The sequence below is a fragment of the Lissotriton vulgaris genome, chromosome 12 (genome assembly GCF_964263255.1).
Source record: "Lissotriton vulgaris chromosome 12, aLisVul1.2, whole genome shotgun sequence".
Lineage (NCBI taxonomy): Eukaryota > Metazoa > Chordata > Amphibia > Caudata > Salamandridae > Lissotriton > Lissotriton vulgaris.
In genome coordinates this window covers 112,453,478-112,472,148 of record NC_141700.1, presented here as the reverse complement: position 1 = coordinate 112,472,148, position 18,671 = coordinate 112,453,478, and the positions used below count along the sequence as shown (strand labels likewise).

At 52.1% G+C, this 18,671-nt stretch overlaps 1 protein-coding gene across 2 annotated transcripts in view; it reads left to right on the top strand.

The window, feature by feature from the left end:
• The window catches only part of GABPB2 (GA binding protein transcription factor subunit beta 2), a 117,263-nt gene that overhangs the window by 59,758 nt on the left and 38,834 nt on the right, over positions 1-18,671 (top strand). For both annotated transcript variants that reach the window (XM_086947432.1, XM_086947433.1), the window contains exon 8: positions 5,773-5,930. In XM_086947432.1, coding sequence (XP_086803558.1) covers positions 5,773-5,930 — 158 coding nt within the window. The remainder of the gene's footprint in view (positions 1-5,772; positions 5,931-18,671) is intronic.

The window sequence follows — 18,671 nt, the reverse complement described above, 5'->3', positions numbered from 1 at the left end:
GGGGTGGGAGGGGTCTGAGGACCCTCTGACACATGAATGTCAGTATGACATGGACTGGACAGGTGACTTGGGTGACGCCAGTGGTCTGGATGACTCCCCCCAACCCTGGCTTTGTCTCGCCTCCTACCGTGGCTACGGAGGAGGGGGCTGCCTATTCAGTGGTGTTGACGAGGGCTGCCAAGGCCTTACACCTTGAGCTCCCCGTCGCGGCCGTGAGGACTAACATCCTCACCGAGGTCCTCAAACCGCAGTCATGCCCCCAGGAGCCACTGCTGCCGTTTAACGAGGCCTTAACGGACGTTCTTTTGGGCACGTGGTCCAGGCCCGCTTCAGGTTCGCCTGTTGATAGGAACGTGGCCAGACGCCACCGTCCATGTGCGGATGACCCCAAGTTTCTGTCCACCCACCCCACCCCTGAGAGTCTGGTGATCCAGGCCTCCACCTCCCAGACCGCATTCCCGTCGGCCCCGCCCGACAGAGAATCAAAGAGGTACGACCAGTATGGCAAAAAGGTCTTCTCGTCCCTGAGTCTGGGACTGCGGTCTTGCAACACCGCGTGCCTCTTGGGCCGTTACACCCACTCTCTGTGGGACACGGTCGCGGACCTGCTGCCTGAATGCCCCCCGGAGGTACGGGCTAAGCTCGGCAAGGCTATGATTGAAGGCCGAGACGCAGCAAGATATTCCATCAGGTGTGGTCTTGATACGACCGACTCGCTGGGCAGAGCGATGTCCACGACGGTGGCGATTCGTCGCCACGCCTGGCTGAGATCCGCCAACTTCTCGGCTGATGTCCAAAATGCATTGATGGACATGCCGTTTGATGGCAGTCGCCTGTTTGGCGACAAAGCGGACCACGCGCTGGAGCGCTTCAAGGACTCCAGGGTCACGGCCAAGTCCTTAGGTCTCTCGACCCAGCGCCAGCAAAAGGCTTCGTTTCGCTCCTTTCGTGGCCAAGGAAGGGGCGGTCCCACACGTGCTGCCAGCCACGCTCCGCAACAGACTTATCAACGCGGTGGCGGCCGTGGAAACCGCCGCGGTGGCGGTCGGGGACAGCGGCGAGGTCAGGCCACACCTCCCCCCGCAGCATCTGCCACTAAATCCTCCTAGTCCGAGCTTTCAGGCCCATGTGACACCGGTGGGAGGCAGGGTTCGCCATCACCTCTCCCACTGGCGCACAATAACGTCGGACAGGTGGGTGCTGCAGCTCGTCCGAAGGGGCTACTCCCTCCCCTTCGAGACAACTCCTCCAGCCATGCCACCGCAGAACCACCGTGTGTCGGGGGACCACTTGGCACTTCTGAGGGAGGAAGTTACGGCCCTCTTGGCCAAGGGGGCCATCGAGCGCGTTCCTGGGCCAGAAGTAGGTCGTGGTTGCTATTCCCACTACTTTCTGGTACCCAAGAAGGACAAAGGGGGCCTACGTCCTATCTTGGATCTAAGGAACGTCAACGGCTTCCTCCGGAAGGAGAAGTTCAAGATGTTGACTTTAGCTCAGGTCTTGGCTGCTCTAGACCCACAAGACTGGATGGTAGCATTGGACTTGCAGGATGCGTATTTTCACATCCCCGTCCTGCCGGCCCACCGGCGTTACCTGCGGTTCACGGTAGGCCTCGAGCATTTTCAGTTTATCGTGCTCCCCTTCGGCCTTACCAGCGCCCCACGGGTGTTCACCAAGGTGATGGCGGTGGTCGCAGCCCATCTGCGCAGGTTAGGGGTTTCAGTCTTCCCCTACCTAGACGACTGGTTGTTGAAGGCGGGCTCGCCCCAGACAGTCGTCCACCACCACCTTCAGATGACGGCAGACCTCTTGCACGACCTGGGGTTCTCCATCAATGTGCCGAAATCACACCTGTGTCCCTCTCAAAAGCTCCTTTTCATCGGAGCGGTTCTCGACTCGGCGCAGTTTCGGGTCTATCCTCCGAAACGGCGAGTCCAGGATATACAGGCTTTGATTCCCATCTTTCAGCCGTTATCCCGGGTTTCGGTCAGGTTGACGCCTGGGGTTCTCCATCAATGTGCCGAAATCACACCTGTGTCCCTCTCAAAAGCTCCTTTTCATCGGAGCGGTTCTCGACTCGGCGCAGTTTCGGGTCTATCCTCCGAAACGGCGAGTCCAGGATATACAGGCTTTGATTCCCATCTTTCAGCCGTTATCCCGGGTTTCGGTCAGGTTGACGCTGCGGCTTCTGGGGCTGATGGCCTCCTGCATCCTTCTGGTGCATCACGCCCGGTGGCGGATGCGGGCTCTGCAGTGGGACCTGAAGTTTCAGTGGGCCCAGCATCAGGGCAACCTGTCCGACCATGTCTTGATCTCAGAGGGCACTGCAAGACAACTGCAGTGGTGGCTTACGGACCGCGATTGGGTCAGAGGCAGATCCCTCTCCCTTCCCCAACCGGAGCACGTTGTTGTGACGGACGCGTCCCTCCAGGGCTGGGGAGGCCACCTGGGAGAGGCAGAGATCAGAGGCATCTGGTCTCCGGCGGAGTCCCGGCTCCATATAAACCTGCTGGAGCTGTGGGCGATTCGTTTGGCACTGAAAGCGTTCCTCCCCTTTGTCAACGGGAGTGTAGTGCAGGTGTTCACGGACAACACCACCGCCATGTGGTACTGCAACAAACAGGGCGGGGTGGGGTCGTGGACCCTTTGCCAGGAGGCTCTGCGCCTCTGGCAATGGCTGGAACGTCAGGGCGTGACTCTGACGGTTCAACACCTGGCAGGTTCTCTGAACGCCGGGGCGGACGAACTCAGCCGTCGGTGCTCGATGGATCACGAATGGCGTCTGAACTCGGACGTGGCGCAAGGCATCTTTCGGCAATGGGGAGAGCCTTGGTTAGATCTATTCGCCACAGAAGAGAACGCGGAATGTCATCAGTTCTGCGCGTTGGAGTTTCCAAGACGGCACTCGCACGGCGACGCCTTTCGGCGCGAGTGGAGTTGCGGTCTGTTATACGCCTTTCCGCCTATACCACTTCTGCCCAGAGTGCTGAAGAAGATCAGGCGCGACCGGGCCCAAGTCATCCTTGTGGCTCCGGACTGGGCTCGAAGGTACTGGTATCCCGAGCTACTCAGCATGTCAGTCGGTCCCCCGATCCGCCTGCCCCTTCAGGAGGACCTTCTGTCGCTGCAACAGGGGACGGTCCTCCACCCGAACCTGTCCAGCCTCCACCTCCATGCGTGGAGATTGAGCGGCGGCAGTTGAGGCCATTTGACTTGCCTCCTGAAGTTTGTGATGTAATTCTGGCAGCCAGGCGTTCCTCCGCGAAATCGGTATACGCCTGTCGGTGGAACAAGTTTGTGGCATGGTGCACAGCAAAGGCTGTGGATCCTCTCTCTGCCCCTCTTTCTGAGGTTCTTCTCTTCCTTCTTTCTCTTGCCCAGCAGGGCTCTGCTCTGGGCACTATCAAGGGCTACCTTTCAGCCTTTGAGGCTGCCTGATCAACCTTCTTTGTTCTAGTCCCCCATTGTAACGAGATTCTTGAAGGGCATCACACACATGTATCCACCTGTTCCGTTTGTGATGCCTCAGTGGGACTTGAATCTGGTTCTAACATTCTTGATGTGTGCTCCCTTTGAGCCGCTTCATTCTTGTCCTCTCCGTCTCCTGACTTTAAAGACGGCCTTCCTGGTTGCCATCACCTCTGCCAGGAGGGTGAGTGAGCTCCAGGCTCTTTCTGTCGAACCTCCTTTCATGTCCATTCATCCAGATAAAGTGGTTCTGAGAACTAGGCCTTCTTTCCTGCCCAAAGTTGTCTCTGCTTTTCACATCGGGCAGTCCATCACCCTCCCTTCCCTCTTTCCGCATCCGCATCCTTCAAAGGATGAAGAGCGGCTCCATCGTCTGGACCCAAAACGTGCGCTTTCATTTTATATGGATCGCACACGCCAGTTCCGGGTGGATGACCAACTGTTTGTTGGCTACGTGGGTGCGAAGAAGGGATGGGCGGTACATAAACGGACCATCTCTCGGTGGGTCGTTCTGTGCATCAAAGCGTGCTACTCTTTGGCTCGGAAGGAGCCACCTGTTGGGCTGAGGGCCCATTCCACTCGGGCCACGGTGGCTACTACTGCCCTGGGCCGGGGAGTCCCCTTGCAGGACATTTGCCAGGCGGCTATGTGGGCCTCGCTGCACACCTTTGCGAGGCACTACTGCCTGGACAGTCAAGTCCGGAGGGATGGCTTCTTTGGCCGTTCTGTCCTCCAGGACTTTCTGGTGTAGGAATGTATTGGTTCGCAGACCCACCACCGGGGTTGGTATTGCTGGGGTATCTATTCTAAGGTAAGGAATCTAATACTAACGTGTTTCTTTCAGATGAACAAGTTACTTACCTTCGGTAACGATATATCTGTAAGAAACATTAGTTAGTATTAGATTCCTTACCGACCCACCCATCCTCCCCGTTCTGCGAACTGATACCTAGGGTTAAGGACATTCCCTTTCAGGGCCCTAGTTTCAAATGGCACCAGTGTTGGTTCTCACATGGCTCTGCGTGTTCTGGCGCGGAAAAGCTGTGTGCAAAGAACTGACGTCAGCGCGCGGAGGCGGCGTCTATATACTCCAGCGACATCATCACGGCGCACGACGCCGACGACGGACGCGGAGCCGCAGGGGATGCCTGCAGACTACGCCTACCGACGCGCAGGGGTACTGCTACGCAAAAGTTTCCGGATCCAGACTGACGCCTGGGGATATTCTAAGGTAAGGAATCTAATACTAACTAATGTTTCTTACAGATATATCGTTACCGAAGGTAAGTAACTTGTTCTTATGTGCTTGAGGGCAAGCCTCCTGTACTTGACAAGTGCGCGGTCATAATTCACGTAGTTTTTGAGAGAATTCTGATTATGTGCAAAAAAGAAAACACTCTGTTTTTGAGCCCTATTTAGAAGCTTTGTTAAAATCTTCTGTTTGTATAATGTATTCTCTGCTCTTCTCACCTTACTGAATGATGTCCTAGAATTTTGATGAAGGACTGTGAGGCTAGGAAAGCATTTAGAGTGGGTTGAGTGGAGAGCTCCTGGTGGGCATTCTACTGAGTAACCTGCAACTTACCTCCTACAAATATCTTCATGTTCCTATAGCATTACTTACCGTCACTCCTGCAGAGAAGTACCAAACAATACCACAGCATGAGAAAAGTAACATATAAACTGTCACAGATGTCTCTGATATGTCCAATGTTTTTTTGACACATGATGTGAAGGAACAGCTTACATTGTTTTGGGGGTGCTTTGAAAGTGCTAGCACCATTACGTGCTAGGACAAGTAGATCTCAGTTGCACCATTTAGCAAAATGGTCTATTACATATAACAAAGTAAAATTCTTACCAGTAATTACTCTTTTTAATTGGAATCCATGTTTTAATATAGTCATTGCTAAAGTAAACCAATTCAACTGTAAAAAAAATGCATATTTAACAAACTTGTGGATGAGAATCACCCACATGGACCACATTGCTTACTGGGTTTGAGGCAGGTCAGCTTGCAGGTCTAGAGCGCTGGTTGGGGTAGTAACTCTTGCATTTGTTCATCAGTGTGTGATTCGTCCTAGATCATTTTCCAGGAATGTCAAGCACATGAATCTGTTAATCACCGTGCTTCGTGGGTTCATTCCCTGTTGGTGTTGCTCTTATGAACGGGGGCATTCCAAACAGTAGTTAAAAAGCTCGAGTGTGTGATAGACCAGCTGGAACACTACGTTGATATTTAGGCCAAAGGGCTCCACCCTGATGTCATTAGTTATGTTTGAATAATGCTTCTGTTGATTCCAGTGTTAACTGTACCTGCTGGCCACTTTGCGGAAGAGACGATCATAGAGGAGGAGGAAGAAGAGGAAGAGGTGTTGGAGGACGATGGTGAAGAGGAGGAACAGCCACCTTCAAAGAAAGTGAGATTTGAACACGTCATAAACAACGTGGAGGAAAATAAGGTGAGCGAGACCTGTCTCTTGGCGTTTTGTGTAGTTACTTTAATCTTTTGTAGATTCACATGCTTGACTCATTCCCCGTCGTCGAGATGGGAGTCCCATGGTAAAATAATCAAGCTGTAATTAACAAATATAATAGGCTATAATGGCCCTAGGCCATGTTATGGATATCCTATATATATATATATATATATATATGTCCTTTTAAAAAAAGGACCAAATGTTGAACACAGCCAATCAACTGTCGGCACCCTCTAGAACACTCCCAACAGAGCCAGATTCCCTCCAATTTCACTGCACTTCGTGTGGAAGGGAGTCTCCCTGAGTTCTACTCCGTTTCTTTCTACAACTTCTGGAATTTCTACAGTCTGGACACCATGTCTGACAAAAGAGGCCTTTTCTGCCCATGTAAGGCCTGTGGCAGAAAAAGGGTCCATGTGAATGATCCACATAAGTAGTGTAAATATTGCCTCCATCCTAAGCATGAGGTGAGGGAATGCAAGATCTGCTGTACCTTTTCCTCAAAAACCGTCTAGGATGGAGAGGGAAGGTTGTTGCTGTGGCTCCAGACCATTAAGCACCAAACAGTTTGTATCGGATGAAGAGAGTGAGAGATCTTCCACATCTCACTAGAGGGCCTGGTCGAGGGACAGTTCCTCTGGAGAAAGTAGGAAACACCATAAACCTTCTCATGGCACCAAGGTCTGTACGAAGGAGAAAGGAGTGAAACACTCCTCAGAGCCTACATTGCCTGTAACCTCCACGCCATCCAGAAAGGACAAAGACCGTCCAAGAGCCTCCTCCTCAGACCCTGTGAGGCTAAAATCTGGCAAAAAAACATTGTCCACAACATTACTACAATCGACGACGATATGTGAGACCTCGACGGCAACTGTGATGGCGGCAATATTGGCCCCTACATCGTCTCCCTCTCTAAGAGCCCGTCGAAATTGAGATCTCCCTCTTCATCGCTCACCGTGGACGAAAATGCCATCTACAAGCGATTCGTCGGCGAGCGCCCCGTCGATCACCACCCCAGTGACAATGTCAAAGACGACACCTTTGACGATGGAATCTGCCCTTCCGGCTATGTCTGTTCCGTCTACGCCACCATCGACTAGGGTTACTCAGATCACAAAGGTAACCAAGACTTTTTTACACCCAACCATATCTGAATACAGTAAGGTGTCACCGTTAATCCCATCCCATAATATATTTTTGACATACAGGACTCTGATGATGATGATAGTGTTTATGGTGTAGCTCATAGTCCATCAGAACTGCACATGAAATGTCAAGATAATAAGGATTACCAGGATGAAAATCGATACAATCATCAGAGCTATATGGCTCCACCTCATCCCTACCATCCATATGGTTTTAATCCAGGTTTGAGTCCCAGAAACATGGCCTTCTGCTGCCAACTCTCATCCAAGATCTGCAGGCTATGTTGGTGTATAACAGGCAATGGTTTCCGCTGCAAGGGGATCACCCTGAGAACCATTACCTCAGGCAGATCCACTGGGTACGCCAGTTTTGCAGCCTCCAGTTACACCTACAATTACTCCTCGCCCCTTACCAACAGACCCTGTTGCAGGGGATACTTCTGCTTCGGACAAGGAGAGAGAGAAAAGAGGGAGCTACAGGATCCTATCTCTGCAACAGCTCTTTGGAGGTCTATATCATACCAACGCCTTCCCCTCCACCACACCTTCCCCTCCACCACACCTTCCATCAGATTCTCCCCCAGAGGACATTGAAGTATTTCATAGTTTGATAGAGAGAGTATCCACTAGGTTTCACTTGCCAATGACGGTCAAGCAGACCAACTGCTTTCTATACGATTTCAAGGGGAACACCAGGAAGTCCGTGCGCTCCATACCCTTTATTGATTACATATGGCAAGAAGACATCAAGATTATGAGAACACCGGCGACCATACCACCGGTACTCCCTCGAATTGAGAAAAAGTATAGAGCTCCAGAGGTTTCTCCATCTTGCCCGAAATTACACCCTAAGTCATCTCCCATGTGGCACAAAGAAGATCCAAGAACCCTTTAATCCCAATCAGGTGCAGGATGGACATTCTTGGAAAGCGCTTCACTATAGCAGCTGTCACGATCGGGGTGGTGAATGCATTAGCTATCCTCGGCCGCTATGCCTGCCAGGTGTGCTCCGATATGGGAGCTTTGGTGGATCTTATACCGGAGGACAGTAGGCATGAAGCAAGGAAGATCCTGTTGGAAGGAGAATGCGCAGCGTCAAACAATTGAATGATCTCGACGTAGCCAACATGGGCTTACAACAATTGGCGGGTGCCACGGTGCTCAGAAGACGGGGGTGTTTGAAGGCGACATTCTTTAGGGTCAGAGGTACAGACGAAGATCTTGGATATCGTTTTCGGGGATTCCATGTTTGGAAAGCATATGGATGAGGCACTTTTAGAGATCAAGACTGATGCAGACACTGCAAAATCGTTAGGCTTGTTACCATATCAAAGTGCCATTCAGAGGGGCTATAGGATGAGGTTTTACCTCATACAAAGGAGGTTATCAGAGAGCCCAACAGAATCCACCTCAATAACGACAAAGTAATAACCCTCCAGCTGACCACGAGTCTTCTACAGCTGGTTTCTCTCGCCAACGGGATCGCAAAAGAACGCCTTCACAAGGTTGTGACACTAACAGATTTTCAACCATGTGCATTGTTGCTCAGTATAACCGATCAGTAGGTGTTAGACCTCTTCACCTTTGGACACACCCTAGAATTCCCACTGAATACTCCATCCAGACTGACCCCTCTCGTCTTCACTTACTGCTCAAGGAAGCTCAGGTCATGCTCTCCAAAGGAGTGATTGAGGAGGTCCCTTTATCTCAAAGGGGAAGAGATTTCTATTCCAGTTTTGTCTTGATACAGGAATCAGGGTAATGGAGACCAATACTAGACCTCTGGAATCTCAACAAGTTAGTCAGAAAACAGACATTCAGGATGGTAACACACGCCGAGATACTTCATCGTCTCAACAAAGGAGACTTCATGACCTCCCTCGACATGGAAGACTCATATTTTCACATCCCGATCCTTCAGAAACATGAGAAATGTTTAAGATTTACGGTAGCTGGTACCCACTACCAATTCAAAGTAATTCCATTGGGCGTCAAATAGTTGTCAAGAATCTTTACCAAGTGCCTTTGCTCGGTAACAGCAGCCCTACGATCTCAAAGTCTCCAGGTATTCCCATACCTAGATAATTGGCTGCTCAGAGCACCAGCAGCACGGAAGGCCAGTCAAACTACAAATGCCTGCCTTCAGTTGTTCCAGGCTCTAGGCCTCCCTGTAAACAAGGAACAATCTTCACTCCTTCCCAGTCAAATTATATTGTTCCTGGGAGCTACGATAGGTACCATCCACTGCAAAGCTTTCCTATCACAAGGGTGGCAGATATGATTGCAACAAATGGCAAAGAATATGTCAAAAAAAGGGTCTGTTTCAGTACGAATATACAAATTTCTCTTGGTATGTAAAAAAATGTCTCAAATTCTACCTGCAGAAGACTAAAGCCACAAGAAAGTCTGACCAGCTACTGGTGGCTTACGAACAGGGCCAGGACGGAAAAGCAGTTACTAAGGCAACTGACGCCAGATGGTATCTACAGCAATCCAATTCTGCCATGACTAGGCTAACAAGCCCTTAACAAGAAAGACTAAGGCACGTTCTACCAGGGCAGTGTCTACGTCGGCAGCTTTTTTTGTTGGAGTGAGACTGGAAACAATTTGTCGTGCTCAATGTGGGAAAGTGTCCACACTTAACCGCAGCACTACTGTCTGTAATCTACGGAGCGTAAAGATGCAGTGGTGGGTCAAACGGTGCTGTGTCCTCTCTTCAATTAAGGTGGGCCTCTTTCTAGTAAAGAAGATATTTATGCTTTCCATTTCTTGAAATTGCATAGCATTGCCTAATATTATTTGTTAAAGTCTAAGATAGAAAGGAGGTAACTTTTACTATTGCTACGCATTCTATTGAATGCCTCGTATCCATATCATGATATAGGTGCTTTCATGTCTTATTGTATACATATGGTAAAGCTTCTGGGATTGGAAGGATGTTTGCAAACTTACAATTGTCTGTTTTGATGTACTGGTTTTATTTATTTATGATTGGAATGTCTCCCTCCATCCACTACCGACAGTACAATTTTTAGGGTACTGTTTGCTGTTCTGATTCAAGCATGTGAATCTATGAAACATGCAACAAATGTCAAACAGAACCTGTCTGAACCTAAGGGCGCACTTTGCACAAGCCCAATATAGGTTCTCTAAATTTTTCAAAATTAGTTTAAGAAAATCAGCAAGGTTATATATGTGTTCTCACAATGTATTCCGTGGTTGATACAAACAATATTTTTCAACAACAGTTAGTAACCCAAAAGTTCTTCGGACAGAATGTGCAATAAATCAAAACACAAAATGACAAGGCAAGTGAAAGTCATGAAATGCGCAAACACACTAGTAACAGTTCAAAGCACTGTGTTCTTGCTTATTTTCCTTTTCATGTTTTCATTTCTTGATGGAACAATACGGCATCAAACAGTTCCCAGTGCATTTCGGTGCGAACACCTTCGTCAGGGGAATGCTGCAAAAGTATATATAATGCACATTTCTGATATTCAAAATGTATACACATACTTGTAAAAAATGAACGAATTACATTTGCAATTTACAGTAAAAATCCAAGGAGTTATCAGGCCAAGCCACTGGTCCTGTGAGATGAAAGGAAAATGGTCAAGGGAGGAAAGCAAAGGGGGAAGGGGAGCAGCGGGAAGGAGAGAAGATGGAGGGGGAATGTTCCGTTTGATATTAGCAATCTTCTCAAGAAAAAAGTCGTTCAAGGAAAGGCAAAGAGATTGGGAGGGGATGGGATTGAGATTAGTTCTGTCTGATGCGGCCAGGTTATAAACAATGGAGAAAATCTCCTTAGATTTGTTAGCTGGTGACAGAATTTTACCCGAAAAATATTCCAGTTTGGCTGAGAGAATAGCTCTCTTGTAGTTTTTAAGAAGAGACCTGTATCGGTCCCTCAGAAAGGGGCAGTAGTTGCGCCTCCACTGGCGCCCTGACTGACGGAGGGCCAGTTTGAGAACTTTAAGGTCACTGGAAAACCATTTGTTAGCTTTGTGGAGGCGACAAGCCTTGACCCTTCTGAGGGGGGCGACCAGGTCGCAGGAAGAGGACAGCCAGGAATTAATAGCGTCGACTTGAGAATCGAGAGGAAGGTCAGATAGATCGGGAAGAGAGGTCGCCAGGTAGGAGTGGAGGGTGTTAAAATCCACCCGGTTCCAGTTCCGTGCTAAGATGTTCTTGGGCAGGGAGGGCCTGTTGGTGACTGAGAGGTCGATAGAAAAAGAGATGATCGAATGATCCGACCAAGTGCAGGGGAAAATGATAGTGGGAGATATGGTTCGACCAGCCGACCATATCTGATCAAGAATATGGCCATGGACATGGGTCGGGGCATGAATATGAGAAGTGAAATTAAAGCAGCGGAGAGTGTCGGAGAAATCTTTGGAGGTCTGATCTTCCCGGGGGTCACCAGGCCAATAGTTGAAGTCACCCAGTAAGAGAACAGACGAATTGTTGATAGCAAGAGTGGCCAACAAATCTTGAAGAGCCGGCACAAAGTGAGGCATGGTTTGGGGGGGTCGGTATAGAAGAACAATGGTAAGGGGAGCTAAAAGGTTCGTTGATCGGGCGACTAGGAAGTCCACATTAGGTATAGGAGGATAGGCCAAGGGTTGGAATTGGAGGTGAGACAGAATAATCATGGCCACACCTCCACCAGTTTTCCCATCAGGGCGATCTGCTCGAAGGGCATAATAGGAAGCGGGTAGTGCGGATAGAACGTCGGGCGCGGAGGCAGTAGAGAACCACGTTTCCGTCAGGAACAGAAAATCAGGGGACTCGGTATCGAGGAGATTGAACAGTTGCAGTTGGTGTTTGCCAGCTGAGCGAGTGTTATGAAGATAGGCAGGAGCCGAAGAGGGTAAGGGAAAGGGGGGAGTAGGAGGACACATCGGGTGAGGAGCAGGCTTGGGCTTAGGTGGTAAGACAGGGGTAGGAACGGGGGAAGGGGTTAAAATTCCAAGGGCTGCTATGCATTCAAGCGTAGGAGGGCTAATGGACGGGGGCGTGGCCTGAAGCCGAAGATGGTGGACGTGTAGCCCGAGAGCTCCGTCCGTAATCCTCAAAATAAGCTGATTATCCTGCTTTCCCCCACCGCGACCCACCTGATACTTGCACCGGAGGTCCCCGGGGGTGTCATCCTGGAAGCGGAGCGGTGCTTCTCCAGTCCGCCCGCTCTGCTGACGCTCGACGCGGCTACTCTGGAAGCGGCCTACTGCACAGGGTGAAGCCCCGGGCTCGAGTAGACATTCTCCCCGGCCTCCCCATGGCCTCTGGCGCGGTCAGACCAGCTCCGCGCCGGACCTCCGAGGCGGAAACCGGCGGCAGACCTCGCCTGTAGAGGGCTGTCCTGATAATACGGCGACCCTGCGGCCCCCGACTACGCTGCGGGGCCCTGCACGACCATCCTGCTGGGTGCCCTGCGGATCGGGCGGAGGCTCTCTTCACCTGGCTGACCGGCTGAATCCACGGGGAGGGCTGGACGCCCGTTTCCTGCTGCGCCGCCCGGGACAGTGGGGCGGACAGCGCCGGACATCAGATACAAGCGCCGCTTGCTCCGGGCCCCCCCCCCTGCAGGCCTCATTAGCAGTTTTTTTTTGGGCGCCATCTTGTTACTGGGGCCCGGACGGGAAGAGCTCTTCTGACCCACAAACTGGTCGATTGCTGGAACCGCGACTAGGATTCCACGCGGTGCAACGCCCTGCGGAGGGCGGTGTGCCCGGCGGTGTGCAGGGGACGGTGGACTGCAGGACCTGGCTATTAGGGCGACTGGCCTAGGACAGCAGCAGGAGAGTGAGACACCGCTCTGCAGGCCTACCACCACGCACTGGCCCGGACTTCTAGAGTGCACCTGCGTAAGGCCGATTCACTGAACACTGGCAGAAGGCCACCTTACCTCCTTCATCTGTACTGCGGGAAGCTAAAGACGACTCTGCACTCGGGGCCTCCCTGGGTGGGCCGCCTGTTCTGCAACTGACGTCAAGGACAGGGATTCTACGCGCTCCCTGCCGGCCCTGGGCCTGTGCTGCTCTCACCCTTGCACAACACCACTCCCTGACCCTGCGGCGGACACAGCCCGGCGCCCGGAGTAGATACGGGAGAGGGCGGCGGCGATCTGCTGTGCCCTTTCCGGCGCCACCCTGCTAACAAGAGCCATGGGCAAGCAAAGGGGCAAGACTCATGGACAGGGCGCTGCGACGGACCTGCAGTCCACGGGCTCCGAGGACCCTCTGGCCTCCTCCAACGTGGACATCATCCCGCAGACTGGGAAAAGGTCCCAGGACGCAAAGTTGGACCTTATCCTTAATGAGATACGAGCGACCCGTGAGGCCCTGGAATCGCGTATTGACAACATGGCGACGGGCCTATCACTACTAAGGGCGGACCATAACAAATTGGCGGAACGAGTGGCGGAGCAGAAGCTAGCGCTGAATGACCTAGTGCCACAGCAGACGGAGCATTCCACGAGGCTGGAGGGAGTGGAAAAACAGCTTAAACATCTCTGGGATAAAGTGGATGAGGCAGAAGGACGTGCGCGTCGCAACAACGTCCGCATCTTAGGCATTCCGGAGAGAAGTGAGGGGAGGGACCCCACCCAATTCGTGGAGGACTGGCTACGGAAACTAGTGGGCCAAGAAGATCTCACTGCACTGTACAGTGTGGAGAGGGCACATCGGATGCCTCCTCGGCCCCCCAAGCCAGGGGCGCCCCCTCGTCCCCTGATCGCGCGCCTCCTTCATTTCAGAGACCGGGACACTGTTGCGTGCGGCCAGGGAGAAAGCACCGATACGATTTGAAGATAAAAACATTTCAGTCTATCCTGATTTCACGCCCACTGTACAGCGCGCCAGGTCCACCTTCATGGGTGTCAAACGCAAGTTAAGGGACAGAAATATGAAGTATGCGCTGCTGTTCCCTGCTCGGCTCAAAATCATGCACGACAACAAATCCCACTTCTTCGAGTCACCAGAAGAGGCAGAGGAATGGATGGAGGTCACTCTGACACCGCCGACCTCACAGGACCCATTCGAGGAGCACCGAGGGGACGGCCGCAACGAGCGCGGAGACACACCGGACAGACGACACAACACTCCAGGCCCTGGACTCCACTCTTCCCATGGACCCCCTGTGAAGACGCATCCTCCTGATGCTCGAATGGCAAGCCACCCATCGTCATCTCACCGGCAGCAGCTCACGGAGGCGGCACTAGCAGCACACGACGCCCAAGCACGTAGCGACAGGCACTCCGCCACCACTGACACCCATACAGAGGTATCCGGCTCAATGGACAGCTTGCCGCTGTTCCCGAAAATTACAGCCCAAATGGCGGAGGAGTTCTGATTTGCTGAAAAAATGATCCCCTCCGGGTGGTAATGTATACTTGAACTCCCCCCCCCCCCCCCCCTCTCCCCCTCTTTTCGCACTTGGTGGGTTGCGTGGGGAACCCACTTTGTTGAGGACTACCGAGCCTATGCAGACCGTTCAATGACAGTCGACAGAGGCCTGTCACCCCCCGGTCTGCACACGGACTCCAATGACTTGTGCCCACGTTGGGCACCACAGTTTGGATCCCGGGCACGTTGGCTTGGGGACCTTTTTGTTAAGGGGTTATTTGTTTCCACAACACACTCACCTTATCTCAACGCAAAACTGACATGGGGCCCAGGGAGTTTCACTGAGTCGCACCACATGGTTGGATATGGGGCCGCTTAATAATTACCAAATGTGCACTTGGAACGTGCGTGGCATGGGAGCAGTCCAGAAACGCCATAGAATTTTGGCCCAGCTCAACCGCAGGGGAACCCAGATTGCATGCCTGCAAGAGACGCATTTGAACGCCTCTGAAGCTGTGAAGCTGCGCAAAAAATGGAGGGGACAGTTATTTGCTACCTCTTATTCTGCATTTTCAAGGGGGGCGGCGATCTGGTTCCGTGGCTCTGTCCCCTTTCAGATGTTAGAGCAAAGAATTGATAAAGAGGGCCGATATGTATTTGTGCGGGGGATGTTGGACGGGGATGCTGTTGTAATTGGATGTGTTTACTCGCCGAACTCTAATCAATCGGAGTTCTTGTTGACGGTGAACGGGGTGCTGACGGGATGGGCTGATCATCGATGGTTTATTGGGGGTGATTTTAATGCTGTGCTTGATGTTACGATGGATAGGTCACATCCCCCTTTACAGGCGACTGAGAGTAGGAAACAAGCGGATGCTCTTAATCGTTGGGCTGAGGGCTGGGACCTGACTGATGTATGGCGCAGTACACACTCACAGGAAAGGGAATATACCTTTTTCTCCCCACCACACCAGCTTCATACTAGAATTGACCACATTTTCTGTTCCCGCTCTGTAGCGGATACAATTGTTAAGGCCCAACACATGGGGAAAACTCTGTCCGATCATAGCTCTGTAGAACTCACATGGCAGTGGGGCAGGCGGCTGGCCCCCATCCCTACTTGGAGACTGTCCCCAGATCTTCTTGAAGACTCAGTGTTCAGGGCCTCCCTGTCCGACGCTATAGGAACATATTTCTCCACAAACATGAACACAGCCAGCACCCGTCAAGTGGAATGGGACGCATTTAAGGTCTGTCTTAGGGGGGCGGCCATGGCCGCTGGAATGGGCAGGAAAAGGGAGATAATGAATCAATTGAAGGAGGTGGAGGGCTCCCTGGCTTCCCTAGAAAGTGAGGCTGCCGGCACACGTGCGCCCTTCACACCACTACAGGAGGCTCACATTCGACACGCAGAGCTATTGGAAGACCTGAGGCTCCTAGACTATAGGGAATATACGAACAGGCAGCATGCACAGGCAGATAGAGCTGGCCCCCTCCTAGCCCGCCTATTAAGGGACTCCCCAGTGAGCCACCCCATTCTGAGAATCTTGGACCAAGCAGGAAATCCAGTCACCACCCAGGTCGGGATCAATACTGCGTTCAGGGAATACTACACAGCGCTGTACAGCCCCCCACAGCCCCTTCCAGAGGTCGCATTCGAGGCCTTTACGAGGGACTTAGCCCTGCCTCGACTTACAGAGGGGCAGATCAAAGACCTTAAGCGCACCATTACCATAGCTGAAATCAGACAGGCAATACGCGCCCTTCCTAAGGGCAAGACCCCTGGGACAGACGGCCTACCGGCCGACTTTTATGCAACATACATAGACCTACTGGCCCCACGGTTACACGCTATCTACTTGGAAGCACTGCGAACAACCACCCTACCGCAGTCGTCTATGCAGGCGTTAATCACGTCCCTTTTAAAGCCTAATAAAGAAGGGCTTCAAATGGCTGACTATAGACCCCTGTCCCTTCTCAATACTGACTCCAAGATATTGAGCAAGGTGCTGGCATCAAGGCTCGAGCAATATGTACCTCAACTAGTCCACTCGGATCAATGTGGTTTTGTCCCGGGCCGCAATACAGCCATGAACCTCAGGCGACTAGCCCAGCTCATGCTCGGTGATCGAGAGGGCACGAGCTCTGAAGGCTGCATCTCACTGGACTTGAAACAAGCATTTGACTCCCTTAGATGGGATTACATGTTTGACACACTGTCGAAATTTGGGATACCCCCCGAATTCCTCGCTTGGGTCAGATTGCTGTATACAGCCCCCACTGCTAGAGTGCGCACCTCAGGTCATATATCAGTTCCTATAGCTATTGCACGGGGCACCAGACAGGGCTGCCCACTTTCCCCCCTCCTATTTGTCCTTGCCCTTGAGCCGATGCTCTGTAGGCTCCGCCACATGGCCCCCCGGTTTGGCATTCTGCGGCATGGGACGGCGCATATAGTGTCCGCTTATGCGGATGATATTATCTTATATTTCCGAGACTTGAGGAGCGACTTGAGCCCTGTTGCCCAGGTATTTGAGGTCTTTAGGTCGATCTCAGGCCTGACCATAAGCGAGTCCAAATCATATGGCTTCACATTTGCAGCCGCTGGTCTGACTACTCCATTGCCCTTCGCCCCCCATGAGGTCCAGATAGCTGAAACCACCTTCAGATATCTGGGGATGCAGATTTACAGGGAAGCAGGTCAGATGATCGACGGTAACCTTGGGAGGGCCATTAGAGCACTGAAGTCGCAGATACAATTTTGGCTCACACTGCCACTCTCTATACCCGGCAGAGTGGCGATATCCAAGATGGTGATGCTCCCCCGCCTTCTCTACCACTTCACTAACTTGCCACACCTGATCCCGGCAGCTACCTTTAAGGCCCTAGACACTCTACTCTCCGAACTTGTATGGGGGCACGGCCGCAGGCGTGTAGGTCTGTCCAAGCTGCAGCTCCCCTCTGAAGCCGGTGGCATGGGTTTGCCTGATTTTAGGGCCTACAACTATGCGTGTCAACTGCAATGGCTGGCCTTCTGGGTAGCGGGTCGCAATCTTCAGGAGATTAACATGACGGACAGGGATCATGCATTGGGGAAAATACACACGTTACTTTTGCCCAACTCAATTGTACCTAGGGATGTCCCACCTCTCCTCAAACTGGCGATAACATACTGGCGGAAGGCGTTAAAGTACACATCCCCTGAGTCGTCCTATGCCCCCACGATCCCGCTCTTGGGTATCCCACTGGCTACGGGGACTCTGTCGGCGGACTCGCTGGAGCAATGGCATGACGCCGGAGTGTCGCACGTGGGTGACCTGTTCGCGGAAGAGCGCCTACTGTCCTTTGCAGACTTTAGAACTACTCATGGAGTCCCTGGAGGCACCTTCCTGCTACACTCTGGCCTTCGCCACTATATCACACATAAGTGGTCCCCTAGGGGCATGGAGCCAGCTACGAATCCTCTCATCACCATGCACTACCTGATGGGCACGGGCGCCCACCTTACTAAGTGGCTCACTACTAGTATTAAGAAGGGGAGGGCTTTCGATCTGTCGCCACTCCGGGCAGCATGGGAGGTGGACATTGGTAGGCCCCTGAGGGATAAGGAGTGGGAACGTATCCTTCAGTTCCCCAAAAAAGTAGCTAGGAACCCCAAGTTCAAGTTTATTCAGTCGATGCTTCTACACAGAGCCTACCTGACCCCACGCCGCATACACATGATGTTTCCTGATGCGAACAGTAATTGCCCCCGATGTGACACCGAGGACGCAACACTGATACACATGCTTTGGCAATGCCCCAAACTAGGATACTACTGGACCACGGTCCATGCCTCGCTCCAGGAAGCAGGTGCTTTGACCCGATCCCCAACACTGGAATGCACGTTACTGGGGTTGGGGCCCTCACAGCGCACTAGAACCGTGGCGGCACGTTTCGCGGATCTGGCCCTGTTGCTGGCGAAACGTGCCATCACTATGAGGTGGAAGTCAGCTAGGCCTCCTGACCCGGAGTTGTGGAGGGCGGAAGTGGTGAGATGGGGTAAGGCGGAGGGAGTTGCACTACAGAGGGAGGAATACAGGGGTCTGAGGAAAAAGCCAATTTCACTGGACTGGTATACCATATTAGGTATGTTTGAATCTGGGGGAGACGGAGAAGACGAGGGTACAAGTGCCTCTTCGATTGCACGATAAATGTGTCCTTGGTCGGACTGACATGCACTGTCACTAACC